The sequence below is a fragment of the Poecilia formosa genome, unplaced genomic scaffold, assembly GCF_000485575.1.
Source record: "Poecilia formosa unplaced genomic scaffold, Poecilia_formosa-5.1.2 Scaffold69, whole genome shotgun sequence".
NCBI classification, from domain to species: domain Eukaryota; kingdom Metazoa; phylum Chordata; class Actinopteri; order Cyprinodontiformes; family Poeciliidae; genus Poecilia; species Poecilia formosa.
The window spans coordinates 1,542,795-1,559,766 of NW_006800008.1; the positions used below are offsets into that span (position 1 = coordinate 1,542,795).

Genomic DNA, 16,972 nt, shown 5'->3' on the forward strand with positions numbered 1-16,972 from the left:
CGCACCCAATGTGGCAAAACAATCTTAAGAAATCTTGTGCAGTTATTTCCTGTAACACATTATGAATGCAAATCCAAACCAAGTCACACATGTAATTCAGTAAAACTGATACGGTCTCAAAATTCAAGATTTTTCCCCGTTTTACCAAAATCTTTAAAAAGCAATGTGAGCAACCTCTTCTACCAGCTTCCTGATGTATTGAAAAATTAAAAAAACAACTGAATTTGATTCAGAAGTCAAACAGGTTCAATATTTTGTGCATATTTTCTGCTCCTCCACTGTCATTCCTTTTGATCTTGTGAATACTCAGTTTTTCTAAAATCGGTTTTTCCTTCTACTCCACCATCCCCCCTTCACAGAGTCTGACCTTCTGAGACGGGCCAATATGTACACGCCTGTGCCAGCTCAGTTACCGGCACGGCTAAAGAGGGAAACGCTGATCAAGATGACCTCTCAGAAGACAAAACAGAACAAAACAAACAGAAGCAGAGGAAAAGTCAAAAGAACACACACCTAAAACATCACAAGCGCATCCGTCGCCCCCTTTTCATGCAGGCAGCCTGAACCTGCCGACTGGAAATACACATTTGTTGCCAGGCAACAGTCGTGACATCAGCAACCTTCATCCTCAGCCCTCTCCACCCCCTTCCAATGCCACTTGGGTCTTAAAATAGCTCGCAGATTATCATCAAGGCTCAAAACGTCAGACACATTCTCATATGCACAGAGGAGGCAGGTGAGCTGAGCAGCTGCTGGCATCAGGTGGGTCAGAAACAAACAGGTGAGGAGCTGTACGGGCTCCTCACCTGTTTGGAGGTGAGGAGCCTCCAAACAGGTGAGGCTCCTCACCTGTTTGGTGAGGAGCCTCACCAAACTCGCATCAACTCGAAGATGCTGCGAGTTGATGCTGCGAGGTCAACTCGCAGCATCTTCGACTGTCAGAGGAGAACATGAACAACTGGACTCGTTTAAAATGAGGCGATGGGAGACGACGAGGAAAAGCTGAGATCCATCTCAGCTGATGAATCGGCATAAAACACGACCAAGTTCCCTCAACGCGGAGAGAAACTCGCCAATCTGTTCCGCTTTGCACAAGAGAAACCAATCTTTGCTGCTCGAACCAGATACGGCACACTAAATGGTAAAATCGGTCAAACTAGTCATCTCTGCGCAGCGGGATTGTACCGTTAAATATTTCCAACGACACGTTAACTTAGCGTGACATGAGTGATGACAAAAGGAATTAAATCCGGGAGGTGAAAGACGCCGTGTGGGAAGTGGCCTCCTGTTTGGAGAGCGACGCGATCGTACTTCTGTTTGGGGGAACGGCAGAACAAGCTGCACGTTTTGCGTCAGCTGGGCCTTTCGTTCTTCAAACCGAGGCCCTCCACAGACGTGTGTGAGGTAGAATCAGCACACAGTGGCAGCTAAGAAGAAAGTCTGTGTTGATCAAGACGGAGAAAAAATGTAAGTCCATCATCTAGAATCCTGTCCACTTAATAAAGTTCTTGGCCACATTTGAAATAAACAGAAGTGTATAAACGTTCTACGCTTGTGGCACCATGAATCAGCCTTACAGCTGGCTAACGAGGGTCCAATATGATAATATGCAATAAATAAACCAATAATAGAGCTCTGCAGTGAAAAACCTCTGTTCACTCAAGTTACATCTTATCGAAAGAACATCTCAACTAAAAAGGCTTCAGCCAGTGAAACCAGTGCACCTCCACCTGCAATAAACAGAAAACAATATTCAACCAGTGTCAAACTGATAACAGTACTATAATAAGGTTTGAAAAAGGCCAGAGCTCAATTACATATGCAAGGCAACTCTGAATAATGGAGATTAGGGCAGCCCCTCTAAGATTCAGCACAGGAAGCGTATCATCTTTTAAAGGTTACTCAAATAACACGGAATATTTCCAAACTGTTTCACAGATAATAGCTGCTTTATTGCCCCTCATATCTGAAGTCACACAGTGTCTGACACAGAAAGCGAGAGATGGCAAGCAGCCCGCTCTGCCATGAAAAAGTGGAGATTTGGATTCCAGCTGCAGGCTGCAGAGCTTAGCAGAGGGTGAGCATCGTATTGGATTTACACATGGAGGCAGAAATCAGGAGGGCGCCACAGGTTTCTCTCTAAACTCTATAAATCACCTGGTATGAATGACGACGGGGTTTTGTCTTAGGATGTGACTGTGAAAGCATAGAGCAGAAGGGCCGCGTTATAAACATGTCAGTATTTCATAGAATGAAATGTTATCTTCAAGATTGCCTGCTAGGAGAAAAAACTTTTATCCACTTACAGGTTGGATTGGTTTTAATCCAGCCAAACGGAGCTGCAGTCAGATTCAATGTAAAAATTAACAGGCACAGTGTGCAGAGTTTATAAATAGAGCAGACACATAAAGCACAAAGCAATAAAACAAAAAAAAGCCATAAATCTGTGTGTAGCTGTGTGCTCTGTTACCTGCAACAGCTCCCAAACTGCTGTATGAATAGTAAATGCTTCAAACATCTTATGCAAGACACATTCTGCTTATTTTAACCTGCAGGAGCCTCTGCATCATCAGAGCTTCTGCAAGGTGATTTAACAACTACCTGCAGCCTATATATGACTAATTAGGGCTCATAAGCTCAGTAGTTCGCTGCCAACATGCAGAATTACTTAAACTTATTCTACCTGCCAAACTGAGGCTGACTGCTCTCACTTAGAGTCAAATTACAGGTAGATTGGGATAATCGCTTGCTTAATAATGCAGCATTTATCAATCCTAATAAAAATAAGTCATGCCAAACTGGATTGAGGATTTAGAAATAAAAAATGTAATAGGAGTTAAAAGGTAATCAGAAACAAAGACTATAGCATTGAACTTATGTGCAGTAAAACTATTTAAATGAACTTAGAGCTACAGTTTGTGAAAAGTCCAAAGCTTCAATTATGCTTCTTTTTCTTTAGATTTCCTCTCTGTACGGTGCTAAATGAAATTACTTCCAAGACATTTAGTCTGACTTCATATCAATCCTATAAAAATTAATAAAATAAAAGCTGGTGTCTGCTGTCAAAAGTAACTTATCACAAAGAACAGTGACCTTGGTCTAGTTAGCATTCCTCTCCCACTGTGATGCAGGAGACAGAGAACTGCTGGGCATGTAGACCAGCATCCTTCTGATCTAAGGAGAAGTTCAAGTCTGTGTGCTGTGAAGCAAAGTAATGACACAAGGCAAACATCTCCACCAAGAATATCTGCAGCCAGTGGCAGTCAGACAGAAAACAAAAGCGGCAACATTGTTTTGTAAAACTCAATGTTCAAATACTAAACTAAAAGCAAATGGATTAAATTATCAAATCATAAAATTAACTAACAAGCTTAAATGTAGGTGTAAATCCTGCAATCAGTTTGCCAATTTATAGCATATAAAAACTATTCTGGTTCATTTGTCTCCAAACTGAGAGATATTACCTGCAATATCCTTCACAGAGTGAAAATGGTGCTTGGATTCTCTAGGACATAGTCTGAGTTTGCAGACTGAACATATTTTAATTCATGAGTCTAAAGCATCAATGGTTTAGACTCATTGCTAGCACTGCAGTTCAGTTTTAACACCTGGTTGAAGATAGAAACTTTACCCATCGTCTGTCTGCACCTTTATAAATTTGTGCCTGAATTGTTCCTTCCTTTCATTGCTCCTACTTTTGTTTCTCAGCAGTTTAACAGAAGGAAATAATAAACTCTGGCTCTCAAACGTCGCCATCAAAGATTTAGCCTCTGAGGCACGCATAAAGAACCGAGGCGGCTCTAGCTCTGTTGCTATAATGCACTGGCTGTACCTTCAACAATAGATCAATTTGACGAATCACATTTCTGTATTATTCCAATACTGAACTCTACACAATCCAATCGATCCTGGACAGACTAATTGGTCAAGTGGGCTAATCTGCACCCTAATCTGAAGAGCGTAGCACGCACAAACGCTCAAGGTCAATGGCTTTCGAGCAATCCAACAGCTGCATCGATTCCATATTTAACACAGATATGTCATCTCGTCCAGCATCGATCCTCCATTTGCACCGCCAGGATATTTCAAAACAAAGAGGCGTCCAATTGTGCTCGTATGCGGTGCCTAACACATTTATCACAGCTCTGTGGCACTCGGGATAAAAGCAATCACACGGTGGGAGGTGAAGGGGTCTGACATTAGTATGCTCCCTGCATTCAACAATCCATTCCATGACAAACCACTTTTCAAATTCAAGAATCAATAATAAAGATGGCCTTAAAAAAAAACAAAAACCCTAAAGCTGCAGTACTGTCTGGCCGTCATGCAGAACCGCACGCTTCTGCAAACTTTTACAATTTGCTGCGACGGATCAGAGATGTGGGGCGTAAGAGAGGTATGGCTTTTATTAAAACTGCAATGATGAAATCCTGCACTAAAATATATCAGCTATGCAAAATTACATTTTTGAGCAGAAATCAAGATATAAGTGGCAATCGCCGCCACTTATCTGGCTTTGGTGACGGATCCATAACATCTAATCGTAGGAAAACGAGAACACAGCAGCTCAAACTTCACAGATTAAAGCCTCGATTTAAATTCTAGTCCATTAACGTCTTTTCCTTCCTTTCTTCCCTTCATAATTGAAGACCGACCGTCTTCGGTCACAAGTAAAGCTCAGAAAAGGTGAAACTCCAAAATGACAGACATTTGTGAATTTTCATCTGAGGAAAATGAACATTTTCTCACCCGTCTGCCACCAGTGATCCAGAACCGGAACGCCAAAGTTCTTCTTTGCCCACTCCAGCGTCTCGACATCACACCGCTCTCCTGCCAAGAACAACGTCTGCAACCTACGAAGAAACAGAGTAAACCGTTTTCCTTCAAAAAGCCGAAACAATTAACCGTCATGCAGACATAAAACGTGCCAGAAATGTTTTTAGTGTCTGCAGTTATTGTTTTATACACGCATAACTGATGACTCCTGAAGAAAGTATCTTTAATTTTAACATTCATGGAGCTACGCCACGCTCTGCTTACATTTCTGTTGAGGAAGCAGATCAATACTGGTCTAAAATAAATTTCAAATCTCAAAGTAAATGTGCAAACTGTTGCAGCACAGTCCAACAAATCTCTTAGAGGGATTAGTATTGAAATAAGAGGCGGGTCTTTGGAGCATTCCCCCCCCGATCGCATTTTATTTAACAACTTCAGCTTTTAACAGCATAAAACCACTGATCCAAAAAACTACCACCAAGACAAACAGTAGCCATTACCAGCACCTTTGATTCAGCCTCACAGTCACAACCCAAACTCAACTTTAAATCACAACACATGAATCTTTTATTTACCACAAAGCATCCGCTTGGTTTGCCGTCTTGTTTCCAAAAGTGTCTCTCCAAAGTATTTCATTTTTCCTCGACAATTCTGCTAAAAGCTTGTCTGCTCATGCTATATTTTTGGACAGCCTAATTACCGCCACGTCCGACGTGTTAACAAGGGATGCAGCTCAATCGCACTACAAGGGCTCAGCACAGGCTCAGGAGGAAGCCTGGGTCTGTGTTAATAAGCTGAAGAAAGAACAAGTGAGCTGCATCAAATCAGGGTTTGAACTCTAGCATGAAATTATGTTTGGTAATAAAGCTTTAAGGCTTTTCTCAAAGGTTGTACAACTCTCTGCACATTCTGGATTAGAAACAGAACTACCAACACTCCTTTCATAGTTTTAGATGTGTGGATAAATTAGAAAAAAATCACAAAAATTGACGTCTTATTGTGGCAAATTTGGTCGTTACCATAGAACCCAAACATTTGTTTCCTCGTTTCAGTAAGATTGTTAAATTCTAGTAAAATACTGACCATTAAAGTGGAAATTTAGCAAATCACAGTGGAGTAAAATTATGTTGTCTTTGTTATTCTACCACTATGTCACACAGGCGTTTTATTTTGACCAGAAGAAAAACGGTGATCTTGAATAAACAAGTTAGCACATTGAAAAATTATTAAACCTAAATGACTGCAGTTTCAAAAGCTGCAGTTTATTCAGCGCCTGCAACAGAGGACCCAACACACACTGCTGCATTCAGTGAATGAGTCACTGAGGCCAAAGGTCACCAAGATTCAGAATTGCTTTACGATTGTGCGCCGAGAGGCATTTCAGACTGCTGAACAAGAATGAAGCGATAAACTGACAAACCAACCCTCCGGTCCAAGTTTTCTGCTCCACAACAAACATTTGACAAATGTGATCGTCTCGGCAAGTACCTGAATCACTGGACCAAACTAATAAAAAGAAAAAAAATGTATTTAACTCCCTGCTACAGGTATCGTCACATGAAGAGCAAAACAAGCTGAGGCTGTGAAGCTGCCATGCATGCTTAGACACAGAAAAACACATTTATGTGGGAGAGTAGAAAATCTGGCAGCATATTGTGAACATCCTGAAACATCAATTGTTTGCAAATGGGCTGTAAAATCTACACTGTACTGCATCAGGACTTTTTTAATGCACTGCTGGCTCTTGTGAAGCACTTTGTGATTTTATATCCTGAAAGGTAGCATATAAATAAAGCTGTACTTAGTTTGCCGCTCCGCAGCTACCAAACACAGACCACACAAAACATCTTTTAGCATTTTTAAAAACTACAGTTGCTAAAAAAAACCTAACAGAACTGCCAGCAATAAATTATCTGTCAATCATCTATTTAAGACCTTCTCATTTGCTAGTTTCCAAATCAAGAGAGAAAACGTGTCTTGATGTGGCTGATCATTACATGATGCAGTGATATCTACCTGGTCAAAGGGTATTTCCTGCCGGCTGCGGCGCCGGGGTCCTGCTGCCGAATGGCCCGGATTGCGGTGGGTGCGGTAAACATAGACGACGGTCCGTACTCCGACAGGACACGGAAGAACGCGCCAGGATCTGGAGTCCCGACTGGCTTTCCCTACAATCAGGAACATAAAATAAAATGTGTCCGTCTGCAACCCAAAACAAGACATGGAAACAGTATCTGTAAAACACCACACATGAATGAATCGGTGCTGTACAAGTAAACTGAATTGAACTGCAATGATATGGTTGATGCTTGAGTGGCACAGTCAAAGTCCAGACCTGTAAATGTAGTTATGTCACATAAACTGACATTTGTGTTTGTGTGCAGCGGAGAATTAATGAAAACATTTTAAACAAAGACTCACAAGGAAAGAAAAAAACAATAAATCAGTCTTATTGAAGGGAGGCTGCTTCCCTCAGGTCAGAGAAAAATCATAGAGGATATCTAATCAGAACTGAAAGAAACGGCATAATCAGCAAATGGAAAAACCTCAGAACAGTCTGAGGCAAAAAAAACTTTTTCTTATGAGTTACTTACCCCCAACTATAACCAAATATGACAGTCTAAGTAAATTAAGGCAAATTAAAACAAATACAATCTACTGGTCCATCCGTGTCCCCCTTCCTCCGCTCACAGGAAGGGGGAAAGCAGACATAATTGTATAAAACTCAAAGAATGAATACCAAGCAAATAAATTAATGTCAAGAACACATTGATCAAAAACTGCTCTGTGGCTTTTTAACAAGATGAAATTTCACCTCAAGGTGGGAAAGCCTGAATCACACAAAGGTGTCACATCTGTGAAAGAGAAAAGCAGCAAATAAAGGAAGCGTGCCCTAAAAACAAACATGACAGACGCTTTCTGCAAAACAGTTTGAGTCCTGAATGCCTCAAACTCGCTACGCAGAAATCTACAAACATGATTTCCAACATGTTTGCTTTCACTGCAACTACAACAGGAAGCCTTTGGGGGTCTGTCCACATCTATATGTCTTAGGACTGAAAAGTGAACGTGTTTTTTTGCAAAAATGGGAAAATCTTAGTCAAATTTCAACTGCAAACAGACAGAAGGAAAATCTCCAAGTCTACAATGCTTTGCAGCTTGAAGAAGTCACAGAAGAAAAGCATCTCAACAGCATGACGTCACTACAAGGGGATTTTCAACACATTCTGAGAACTAATTTCTCAAAATCATCTTTCCTTCTACTTCATAACTGTACGCTTCATTGTCCTGATCAGCATTCCTCACATGTCTACATGCTGCTGTAATACGTTTGCATGCTTTGCAGGCCAAACTTATTTTGCACCATTTCTACACCCGTCTTGTTCTAAAAGCGACATACCTCATATAAAATGGTGCTGTTACCATGGAGAAGAGGAGCGTAACAGATGTAGGAATGGCCGACCACCCAGCCCAGATCAGAGGCAGCCCACCAAACCTGCACCAAATGAATATATGTATGTAATATCATACATCACAGAACAAGAGCTACATTATCATTCTTTGAATTGCATTAAAAAATGGGACAAAAAAAATAAGGCTTTAAAAGCTTGAAGGCACTGAAAATGTAAATGTAAATCAAATAGACATCTAAATGATGAATGTAGCTGAAAATAGAAAGTTAAAAAGCTATAGTGTTTCTCACTGTAATCAAATCATCCCTGAAGTGAAAATTCATCCATCTCTTTGCTGATTGCTTACTCTTTTTATTTTCCCCCTCCCCATAAGAATAGCAATAACTCAGGAGAGAACGCTTTATCAACTTACATCTCCGGGACTGAGTCCATAAATATTTGACATGGTCCATTTCAGCATAACGGCGTAGCCTGCAGTGTCTCTCACAACGCCCTGGGGAATGAGATAAGAAAGACATTAAAGCAGTGACAGGTATTTCACAAAGCAGGGCTCTAATATCGGTTAAAACACAGATGCTCAGCCGGGCAGTGTGGAGCGGGATTATATTTTGTTTTCGAATTAATGCTTCCGACACACAGTGGCGTCAGGCTCCATCTTGGTCAACCATGTGAGCACATTGCAGCGAACGGGAAAAAGTTGCCAATTGCAGCTCCATTAAGGAGAAGCCCATGAGACTCTTTTATTACCTTTTAGTGAAAAATAAATTATGCTATTGCAGGGCGTCAATGATTTTTTTGTTTTTGTTTGAATCAACTCCTGCTGCTGTGGAAATGTTCTGTCGTATTTATGTCAGAGTGATGGATTTTATATCGGCTGCAGATTGTTTCGCAGCATTGAAGATCTGATGAGTCACACACAGCCTCCATAAATAACAGCTACTTAGGACAAACTCAGACAGTAAATCTCCCAACTTCTCTGAACAGACAAGATTCATTGCTAATCAGTTTCTGAGAGAATAACTAATGATTAAAATATTCATTTATGCCTATAATTGTAGAGTAACTCAGATTTTTGTTTGCTAAACGGCTCAGGGATATAATCATCAGATCACAGCAGGATAACTCAGGTTATTTTGATTTTCTTGGATATTTTTGCACAGTTTTGCAGATAAACAGCATTTCAGACAAAGTGAAAATCGTCCTTTTTTTAAAAAAAAAAAAATTAATTTGTTGCCTCCCACCTGAAAACTGAAACCATAAATACACAAAGAAAAAGCTGCATTTAACATCCAAGCACAGAAAAACATCACAGTATACTTTTATACAACTACTGCATTTGCTAATAAGTAAAAGCTCAACCATATCTTTAAATTCCCAAGAATAAAAATTCATAGCCTGACTATGAATTTTGTAGTTTCACATCTGCAGCTTTCCATCATAGGAAAAGAAAAATATCAATATTCTGAAATCTAGGACATATAAATAGAAAGTTTACCAAACTACTGGGTAGAGATTTTTTTGCAAATAAAAATGCATACATGTCTGAAAATTCCTGTTTCTGAAGGGCAAGTCATTGATTTTATGCCGACAGGCATATTAACGCTGCTTCAAAACCTTTGAATTCTGCTCAACATTTTTCTGCTGGTGTTCAGAAACTTGAAGTTTTTAAATCAAGGTAAAGAGTTTTTCTTTCTCAGTCATCTGACAGTCAAGAAGCGACCCTACTTGAAGTCAATAATAAACCAGTAACTGATGGCCAGTACCTTTGGTGTTCCTGTGGTCCCAGACGTATAGAGGACATACAGAGGATGGTTGGAGGGTAAAGGAACACAGTCATGTGGACGAGAAGCGGCCATTTCCTGGTCCCAGTCCAGACTCAGCTCTGGATCGAGGGAAACTTTGTCCTGAAACAAAGAAAAACATTTAAAAGTTTAACTTTCTAAAAGCATTTTTTGCCAATAAAAATAGTTTGATCTCTGTGTGTATTTTTCTCCTTTCAGTAAACACCTTAACTTTGAGTTAGCATGTTAGCAACATGCGAGACATTGTAAAGAAATTGCTCCAATGTTTGTATTTAAACGTGACAAACGTTACCTAAATTAACTATTAAAGTATTCATAATCAAGTTCAGCCTAATTTAACCAACATAACGTTACATTTTCTTGTATACATGCTCAATAAAAGCCGGTCTGCTTCCAAACTGGATTCCTGCCAAACTGCAAATAACATCTCAGTCATACTCAGCATTCTCAAATGTCACATACAAACTGCATGTTTTTGATTTGATTATAAATCATAATTTACAAGTGAGCCACATAAAAGTCAGCTTGCTTGAAATGCAAGCCTTTTGTGTATTTTAGAAACCTGCATGTTCCGTCACCCTGCCACAGTGTGGGATGCAGATTTCTGCTGCGTTAGCCAGACCGCCTCACCATGTTGGGCCTGCTGTAGATGAGGACCTTGGAGGGTCTGTGAGAGCTCATCTCCAGCGCCTTCTTCACCAGAGGGATGTACTCAACTCTTCTGCCTGGCTCGATGCCGAACGAGGCCGTCACCAACATCTTGGGCTGCAAAAACACCAATCATGGGAAAATGTTGAAAGAGAATAACTAATTGGAGTGTTCTCCAGAATGCAGTTCGCACAAGGCCTTCCTGGCAGTTGCGCAATCAAGTGCAAGCCTGCTGCACACCTGGGGCCTTCCTACGTGATCAAAGGCATTTCCTGTAGCCTTTCAAATTAAGAGGGTTGAAGCATATAAAAGTGAAAAACAACAACAAAAAAACATTTGTTTTAAAAGTTTGGCTGCTTGCTTGCTTTGTATCACTCTCTTCAATTTTTCACTCAACCTGAGTTACCTGGAGTCGTTTCGATGTAAAATAAAAACTGCATATTTGATTTTTCTGTCATGTTTCACCCAATCTAGAGATTCAGGTAAAACAATTTTGCTGTTTTATGCAAAAATCCCAGCACGCCTCCACTATATTTGTGTAACTGAACTCACTTTATTAATTCCAGGCTAACTATATTAGATAGCGGGCATTTTCTTCTTTGATTTCTAATTTTGACTTCCAATTGTTCACTTCCTGCTAAAGAGCCCCCTGGCGGTTGAAGAAAAATCCACAGGAAAGCCGCATGGTTCAAAGCTTGGGGGGAAAAAAGTCCGAAAAATACGGTAGTACGTTTTCTAGCACAAAACCAACTTTTAAACCTAATCCATAAGTGTTCATTACACCAGAGCTTTCAGAAGGCCAGTTTAATGAAAGTTAGCTCACTGTTAGCATGTTTTATTCATCCCAACATAAGTTTGCTTTGGGATTCGTCATGTTGAAACTCAAAACGAATAGGACTTTTCAACCCATCCACAATTCTCACTCTGCAAAACATACTTCTTGTCACAAATAGCTAAAACTTTGTCTTGTCCAACATTAAAACTTTTCTCCAGAAGGTGTTGACTTTGCAGCAGAGGTTGCTACTGGCTTCTCCCTAAAAGATCCTGACACATTCATTCATGGGCCATTTTGGGACAGATGGTTTACACATTTGCAAGCACAACAGGGGGTTCCAAGATGATAATGAACCACGAACCTCGCCAAAAACATCAAACTGGTTTCGAATAGTTACATCAGATCATTAAGATACAAGTATGGCCTTTTTTTAAAAGCTGCAATCTCAACCGTATTGAGATGCACTATGCTTAGAAATCCAGTCTGTGCCAGCAATCCAATAAATTTAAATGAAGGAAAGTGATTGGACCCGAGGTTTGTTGATAGATTGAGAAAATCCCATGTTTTTTTTTTCAGTAATGTGGTTGGGGATGTTAAACCAAACATTAGTATCAGTCAAAGAGTGAATCATGGTGGCACTGAAATGATGGATAGGCGTGTGTAAAGTAAACATGATGTGGGTTTTCTTGGGTAATGATTAATCATATTTAACTAAAAATAGCAAAGGTGAGTCAAGTACATTTATCTTTTAATTATTTACAGAACACACACACAGACACAGATATGGATACACATCACCCTATTAAGACAAAACGTAATGTATATCAGCAGCTTCCTAAGAACAAAAGTACAGATGTAGTAAAAAAAAATATGCAGGGTGAAAAGCAGAGAATCCTTACTTTGGCATGATCAATGCGGACCGACAGCTCCTTGGAAGCAAAGCCACCAAAAATTAGGCTGTGTGGAGCACCAATCCGTGCACAGGCCAGCATGGTGAACATGGCCTGGGGCACCATGGGCATGTAGATGACAACAAGGTCTCCTTTCTGAACCCCATTTTTCACGAGGATTCCTGCTAGTCTGGACACCTGGATCAGAGGAAGTGATGCAGAAAACTGAATATAAACTCGACATGACATAAAGCAGTCGTGCTAAAAGACTGGAGTTTTTACGACAAAGTTTATTTTTAAAAACAAAATGATGGCTGTCATGAACTGCCAACTTTTACCTTCACAAAACCAAAACATATTTTGCTTGCAAACCTTAAAATCAAACCTTATGAATATGTCTGATCTTATAGGGGGCTAATTGTGCTGTTCAGTTCTTTGTTTCGTTTGCTAACACACACTTGGTCCTGCAGTTCTCGGAAGGTGACGATCTTCTTCGTTCCAGTCACTGGACTGTCATAAATGATGGCTGGCTGCTCTCCGCGGCCACTCTCAACATGACGATCCACAGCGTTGAAGCACACGTTTAACTTCCCTCCTACAAACCTGGCAGAAAGGCAGACCTTTAAACATCACAGAGATACATGCATCACATTCACATCTAAACAAATACCTTTAATTTGTTGGTTCTTTAAGAATACGGAAGATATTTGTAGGTTTGGTTTAGCATGACTACAAAAAGTTTAGTCAAGATTAGAGTTGCTATCTATTATGTGAAATAGAATTGATCTTAGCTGCACATTAGCATCTTTTAAGAGATGTGCAAACATGTGCACTCTTGATTATGCTTAAAAGGATGTGTAGAGGACAAACTCATTTGACAAAAGTCTCTTTTTGCAGATTACAGAGACATTGGTCTAATGGTAGACCATTATGCTGCTTTGAATACAGTTAAATTGCAAGAAGGGAGAATAATTTGTTTGTGAATGTCACTGAGATCCAGCGTTCAGAATATTTTCCTTCTAGATCAGATGGTGTAAGTGACAACTCCAAAATAAAATAAACTCAGGTGGTTAATCTGTTTTCTTGAAGGCTTTTGCTGTCTTCTTTTATTACACAGATTGCTCTGTGCATTGTAGACCGCCATGATTATATTAAAGACAATTTCTCTAATTTTTAACTGACAATTTTGCAATTGCATTCAACTTTTTGCCTTATAATACAACAAAAAGGAAAAGTAAGGGCTATGAAAAAGCAAAATTAAATTTAATTCTGATGCTAAAATATACAATTTTGTTTAAAAAACACCATAAAACACTAAAGTAGACCCCACAAAACATCAAAACGCATTTTTTGTTCATTTACATGTCAAAACTAATGGCTGCTTTCAACATATTCATTGTTAAATTTGCTCAAATTTGTTTAAACCCTTTTATTATAATTACAGTACAATTAATGTCTTTGAATATAAAAAATCTACTATGCAACAGGAAGATTTTTTTGGCATTTCAGACATACCATAAAAAAACTGGTTGCCTCTGTGTAGCAGGACAGCTGATATTCTATTTGCGTAACTTTTATTTGTTAAATAAGGGTTTCCTCTGACATCAATATTTTGTTTTTTATTTAATGAATTTTTGTTCTACTTTTATTTTCTGAATAGCACTTGCGTAACACTTGAATGACGTATTCACATTATGGCATATTTGGCGCTCCATAAACTGAGACTGAGTTGTTTTTTTGTGAGTAATTTGAGTTTTGGATACCGTTTATTATCTTTCACCTTAATTGAGGAAACATGATGGGGGTTGTTTAATTTCTTTCTTCTAGTCAGTTTGATATGTGTAGCATAAAAACATTTGCTGAAAACCTACCAGTTTGGAAACACCGGGTCCTCTACGTGCAGAGTTTTGCTCCACGGCTCAAACCAGCTTATATTCTGCGCCATCTCACCCCAGAAAGTTTCCGGGTGGTCCCTTGCCGAAGCGAAAGCTCGGCTGTACGCGCAGTCAGATGCATAGTTCCTGCAGCGCTGTGTTCCGACAACAGCATGTTCTCTTGCAGCTGCATGCTTTAGTCCTGTCGCGCTAAAGCCTCCTTCTAACTGTTGTTTTACTGCACAGTGAGACCAGAGTTTCCTCTCGAGGATCCGCTTGCTGCGAGCCGCAGCGCAGGGCTTCAGGCGCACCAAGTACTTTATTTGGGAATGCATAGTTTCTGCTGACTTAAACAGTACTTTGACACGATGTCCTCGTTGCAGGTAACAAACCCAGCTGCACGATTCAACACGGAAGGAGTTCACCTGGGGCCCCTGAAGGCAGAGAAGACCTCATTAGAAATCCTACTACAATGCCCTCAAGGAATGCGAACTATGAACTGGATGTAGTTGACGCAGGAGGAGCTTTGCGCTACGACAAGGGGGAGAAAAAAAATTACATAACCAAAGCTGCAATGTAGCCTGTAATGCTCTTCAAAAACTAGATTCTCAGCTATTTCTTAGGTTTATTTTCCAAAAATAATTGCATAACATTTTCTCCAGGAGAAAATATTACAAACGTGGCCTACTCAAATCAATTAACTTTATCTCATTTTGTTACTCTACAACCAGAAACCTCATTATACTTTCCTGAACTCATTTTTTGTTGTTGTTGTTGATTTTGATCAACACTTATCTGATGCTGAAATATGAAATTTCACTTCATATGAAGCATAATTGAGGTTTCAGACCAAGGTAGCACTGTAATTTAAGGGTTTCAAAGTAAGGGGGGATGAATAAAAGAACATTAATTCTCAGTCACTTGTGCAGCTCTAATGTCTGAACTACTCTCTTGTGCAGCAGCAGTTTCTCACTGATCTCTGGTGTTTTTGTGCGCAGTTCTTCCATCACAGCTCCTGGTAAAAAATACCCATAATCCAGTTGACCCTCCCTGGACATGACCTCTGCACTGAATCCCATTGGAATTGAGTAACTCAACCATCTGATATTTCACATCATCTGTTTCTATTTATATGTGTTGAACAATGTTTCCATCAGACGTATGGTTCTCTCTCCGGGGAAGTGGCAGCCTGTGCAACTACTGTGTTCGTTACACTTATTGCTTTGATGGAAATTTAAACTGTGACAGGAAATAACCTCCAAACAAATATTTTCCTCTTTAATTTGCATCCCACTTGCGAACTTTCAATCAGTTTTTTTCTCTTTTAATTAAAAAAGCAATTTATTTCAATTGTTCCCCCTACATCAGTGTTCCTTCAAACAGTTTCTGTTTGCACAAATAACTGGCAGGACATGTTGCATTCTGACAGAAAGCACTAACTACAGTAACAGCATCTTACCAGGCTTATCAGGATGAAACTGAGGTTTTTATAGCTGCTCTTTTTGCCCTCCTTTCTGATTTCATCATTTGAGTTTAAATTCTAAAAGGTTGAGAAAAGAGTTTCCGATTATCTGCATTTCTATATTTCTTCACTGCCGAGTGTCTGAATATGGATTTATAATAAAATAAGCTTTGAGATAAAGATTGCTTTTTGACTTGAAACACAATAATTCCCAGTTGTCGTCGTTTTAGGGAAGAACAGTAACATCAACTTGCTATGGTTCAAATTTTAAAGAAGCACACCCCTTCAACGTTTTGCCATGCTACAAGCACAAACTTACATGTTTTTTGTCAGATTAGAATGTGACATACAAAGTCAAAGTGCATAATATGTGAAATGACATTGATATATGTGTGTTTGTCTTACAAATGAAGCATATTTCCATGTACTCTAATCCACTGAAATATAATTCTGTTCCACCAAACGGAATCAGGTAGTCAGTAAGTCGCATAAGTAAAATAATCTCAGGCAAATCGAGTTTCTGTGAAGGTCTCAGAGGAACATAAGAGAACAAACGGCAGCATGAAGACAAAGACACAGAAGAAACGTCAAGGGAAGTTTTTTTTGCAGAGTTAGTTTACAAATGGCAAGCAGCTAAATTCACTTTCATTGAAAAATTAATTCCCAAAATACCATCACAGCATTTAGAACTTAGTAGATCCTGAGAGGAATCCAGCATCGCAAACCAAACTCTAACACGCGCTAATGGCAGATTTTACTCTGGGACGACAATCCCGATTTGGCCCGTCTGCGTGGCCTCTTGTGTGTCCTTTAGGATGAGGGGACGCCTTTGAGAAATCAGTTCTCTTGCAGTGGGAGGGCATTAAGCAGTGCAATATAATCCTAGCTCTTGGGAAAAAAAAAAAAAAAGCAGAACTGTATTACAGCCCACATGGATGTGAGCCTGTAATCTCACTGTGGCCTCCTTCTGCATGCTCCCTAAGCCCTCACCCTCTATCCACTAAATGCTTCACCTCAGCAAACAGCTGGGTGGGATGGCTGGAATTCACCAGCACATCCTGACTGTGTAATTACGAGTGTGAAGGTTTAGAAAAAGTTTTAAAAAAAAACTTCTAATCATGTAATAACCCTCCAAAAATAGCATCACTGTTTTATTTCTATGAAGTACAGTTAGAGCTCCTGAGGTGTAAGTTCACACTCCTCTAGCTTCTGTCGTACAAAACTAAATAAACATCATCATGTGTGAGTATGAACATATTCACTTTAAACAGCTTCTTTGCTTCTTGCTTCAGGCGTTTCTTCACGTTCAGCTTGGATTTGTGACCCATGCAA

General features: G+C 39.7%; 1 protein-coding gene and 1 long non-coding RNA gene across 2 annotated transcripts in view; one reads left to right on the forward strand and one right to left on the reverse strand.

Moving 5' to 3' along the window:
• The window catches only part of acss3 (acyl-CoA synthetase short chain family member 3), a 21,586-nt gene extending 7,018 nt beyond the window's left edge, over positions 1 to 14,568 (reverse strand). The window contains exons 1-9 of the mRNA XM_007555280.2: positions 14,176 to 14,568; positions 12,763 to 12,907; positions 12,314 to 12,502; positions 10,622 to 10,756; positions 9,953 to 10,093; positions 8,602 to 8,682; positions 8,177 to 8,272; positions 6,793 to 6,944; positions 4,750 to 4,853 (exon numbers count right to left, since the gene is read on the reverse strand). Coding sequence (XP_007555342.1) covers positions 4,750 to 4,853; positions 6,793 to 6,944; positions 8,177 to 8,272; positions 8,602 to 8,682; positions 9,953 to 10,093; positions 10,622 to 10,756; positions 12,314 to 12,502; positions 12,763 to 12,907; positions 14,176 to 14,513 — 1,381 coding nt within the window. The 5' untranslated portion in view covers positions 14,514 to 14,568. The remainder of the gene's footprint in view (positions 1 to 4,749; positions 4,854 to 6,792; positions 6,945 to 8,176; positions 8,273 to 8,601; positions 8,683 to 9,952; positions 10,094 to 10,621; positions 10,757 to 12,313; positions 12,503 to 12,762; positions 12,908 to 14,175) is intronic.
• Positions 14,402 to 15,793, forward strand: LOC107836599 (uncharacterized). The gene is made up of 2 exons (XR_001662538.1): positions 14,402 to 14,492; positions 14,562 to 15,793. It is a non-coding gene; the product is annotated as an uncharacterized LOC107836599 (long non-coding RNA).
• Positions 15,794 to 16,972: the final 1,179 nt, after the last annotated feature.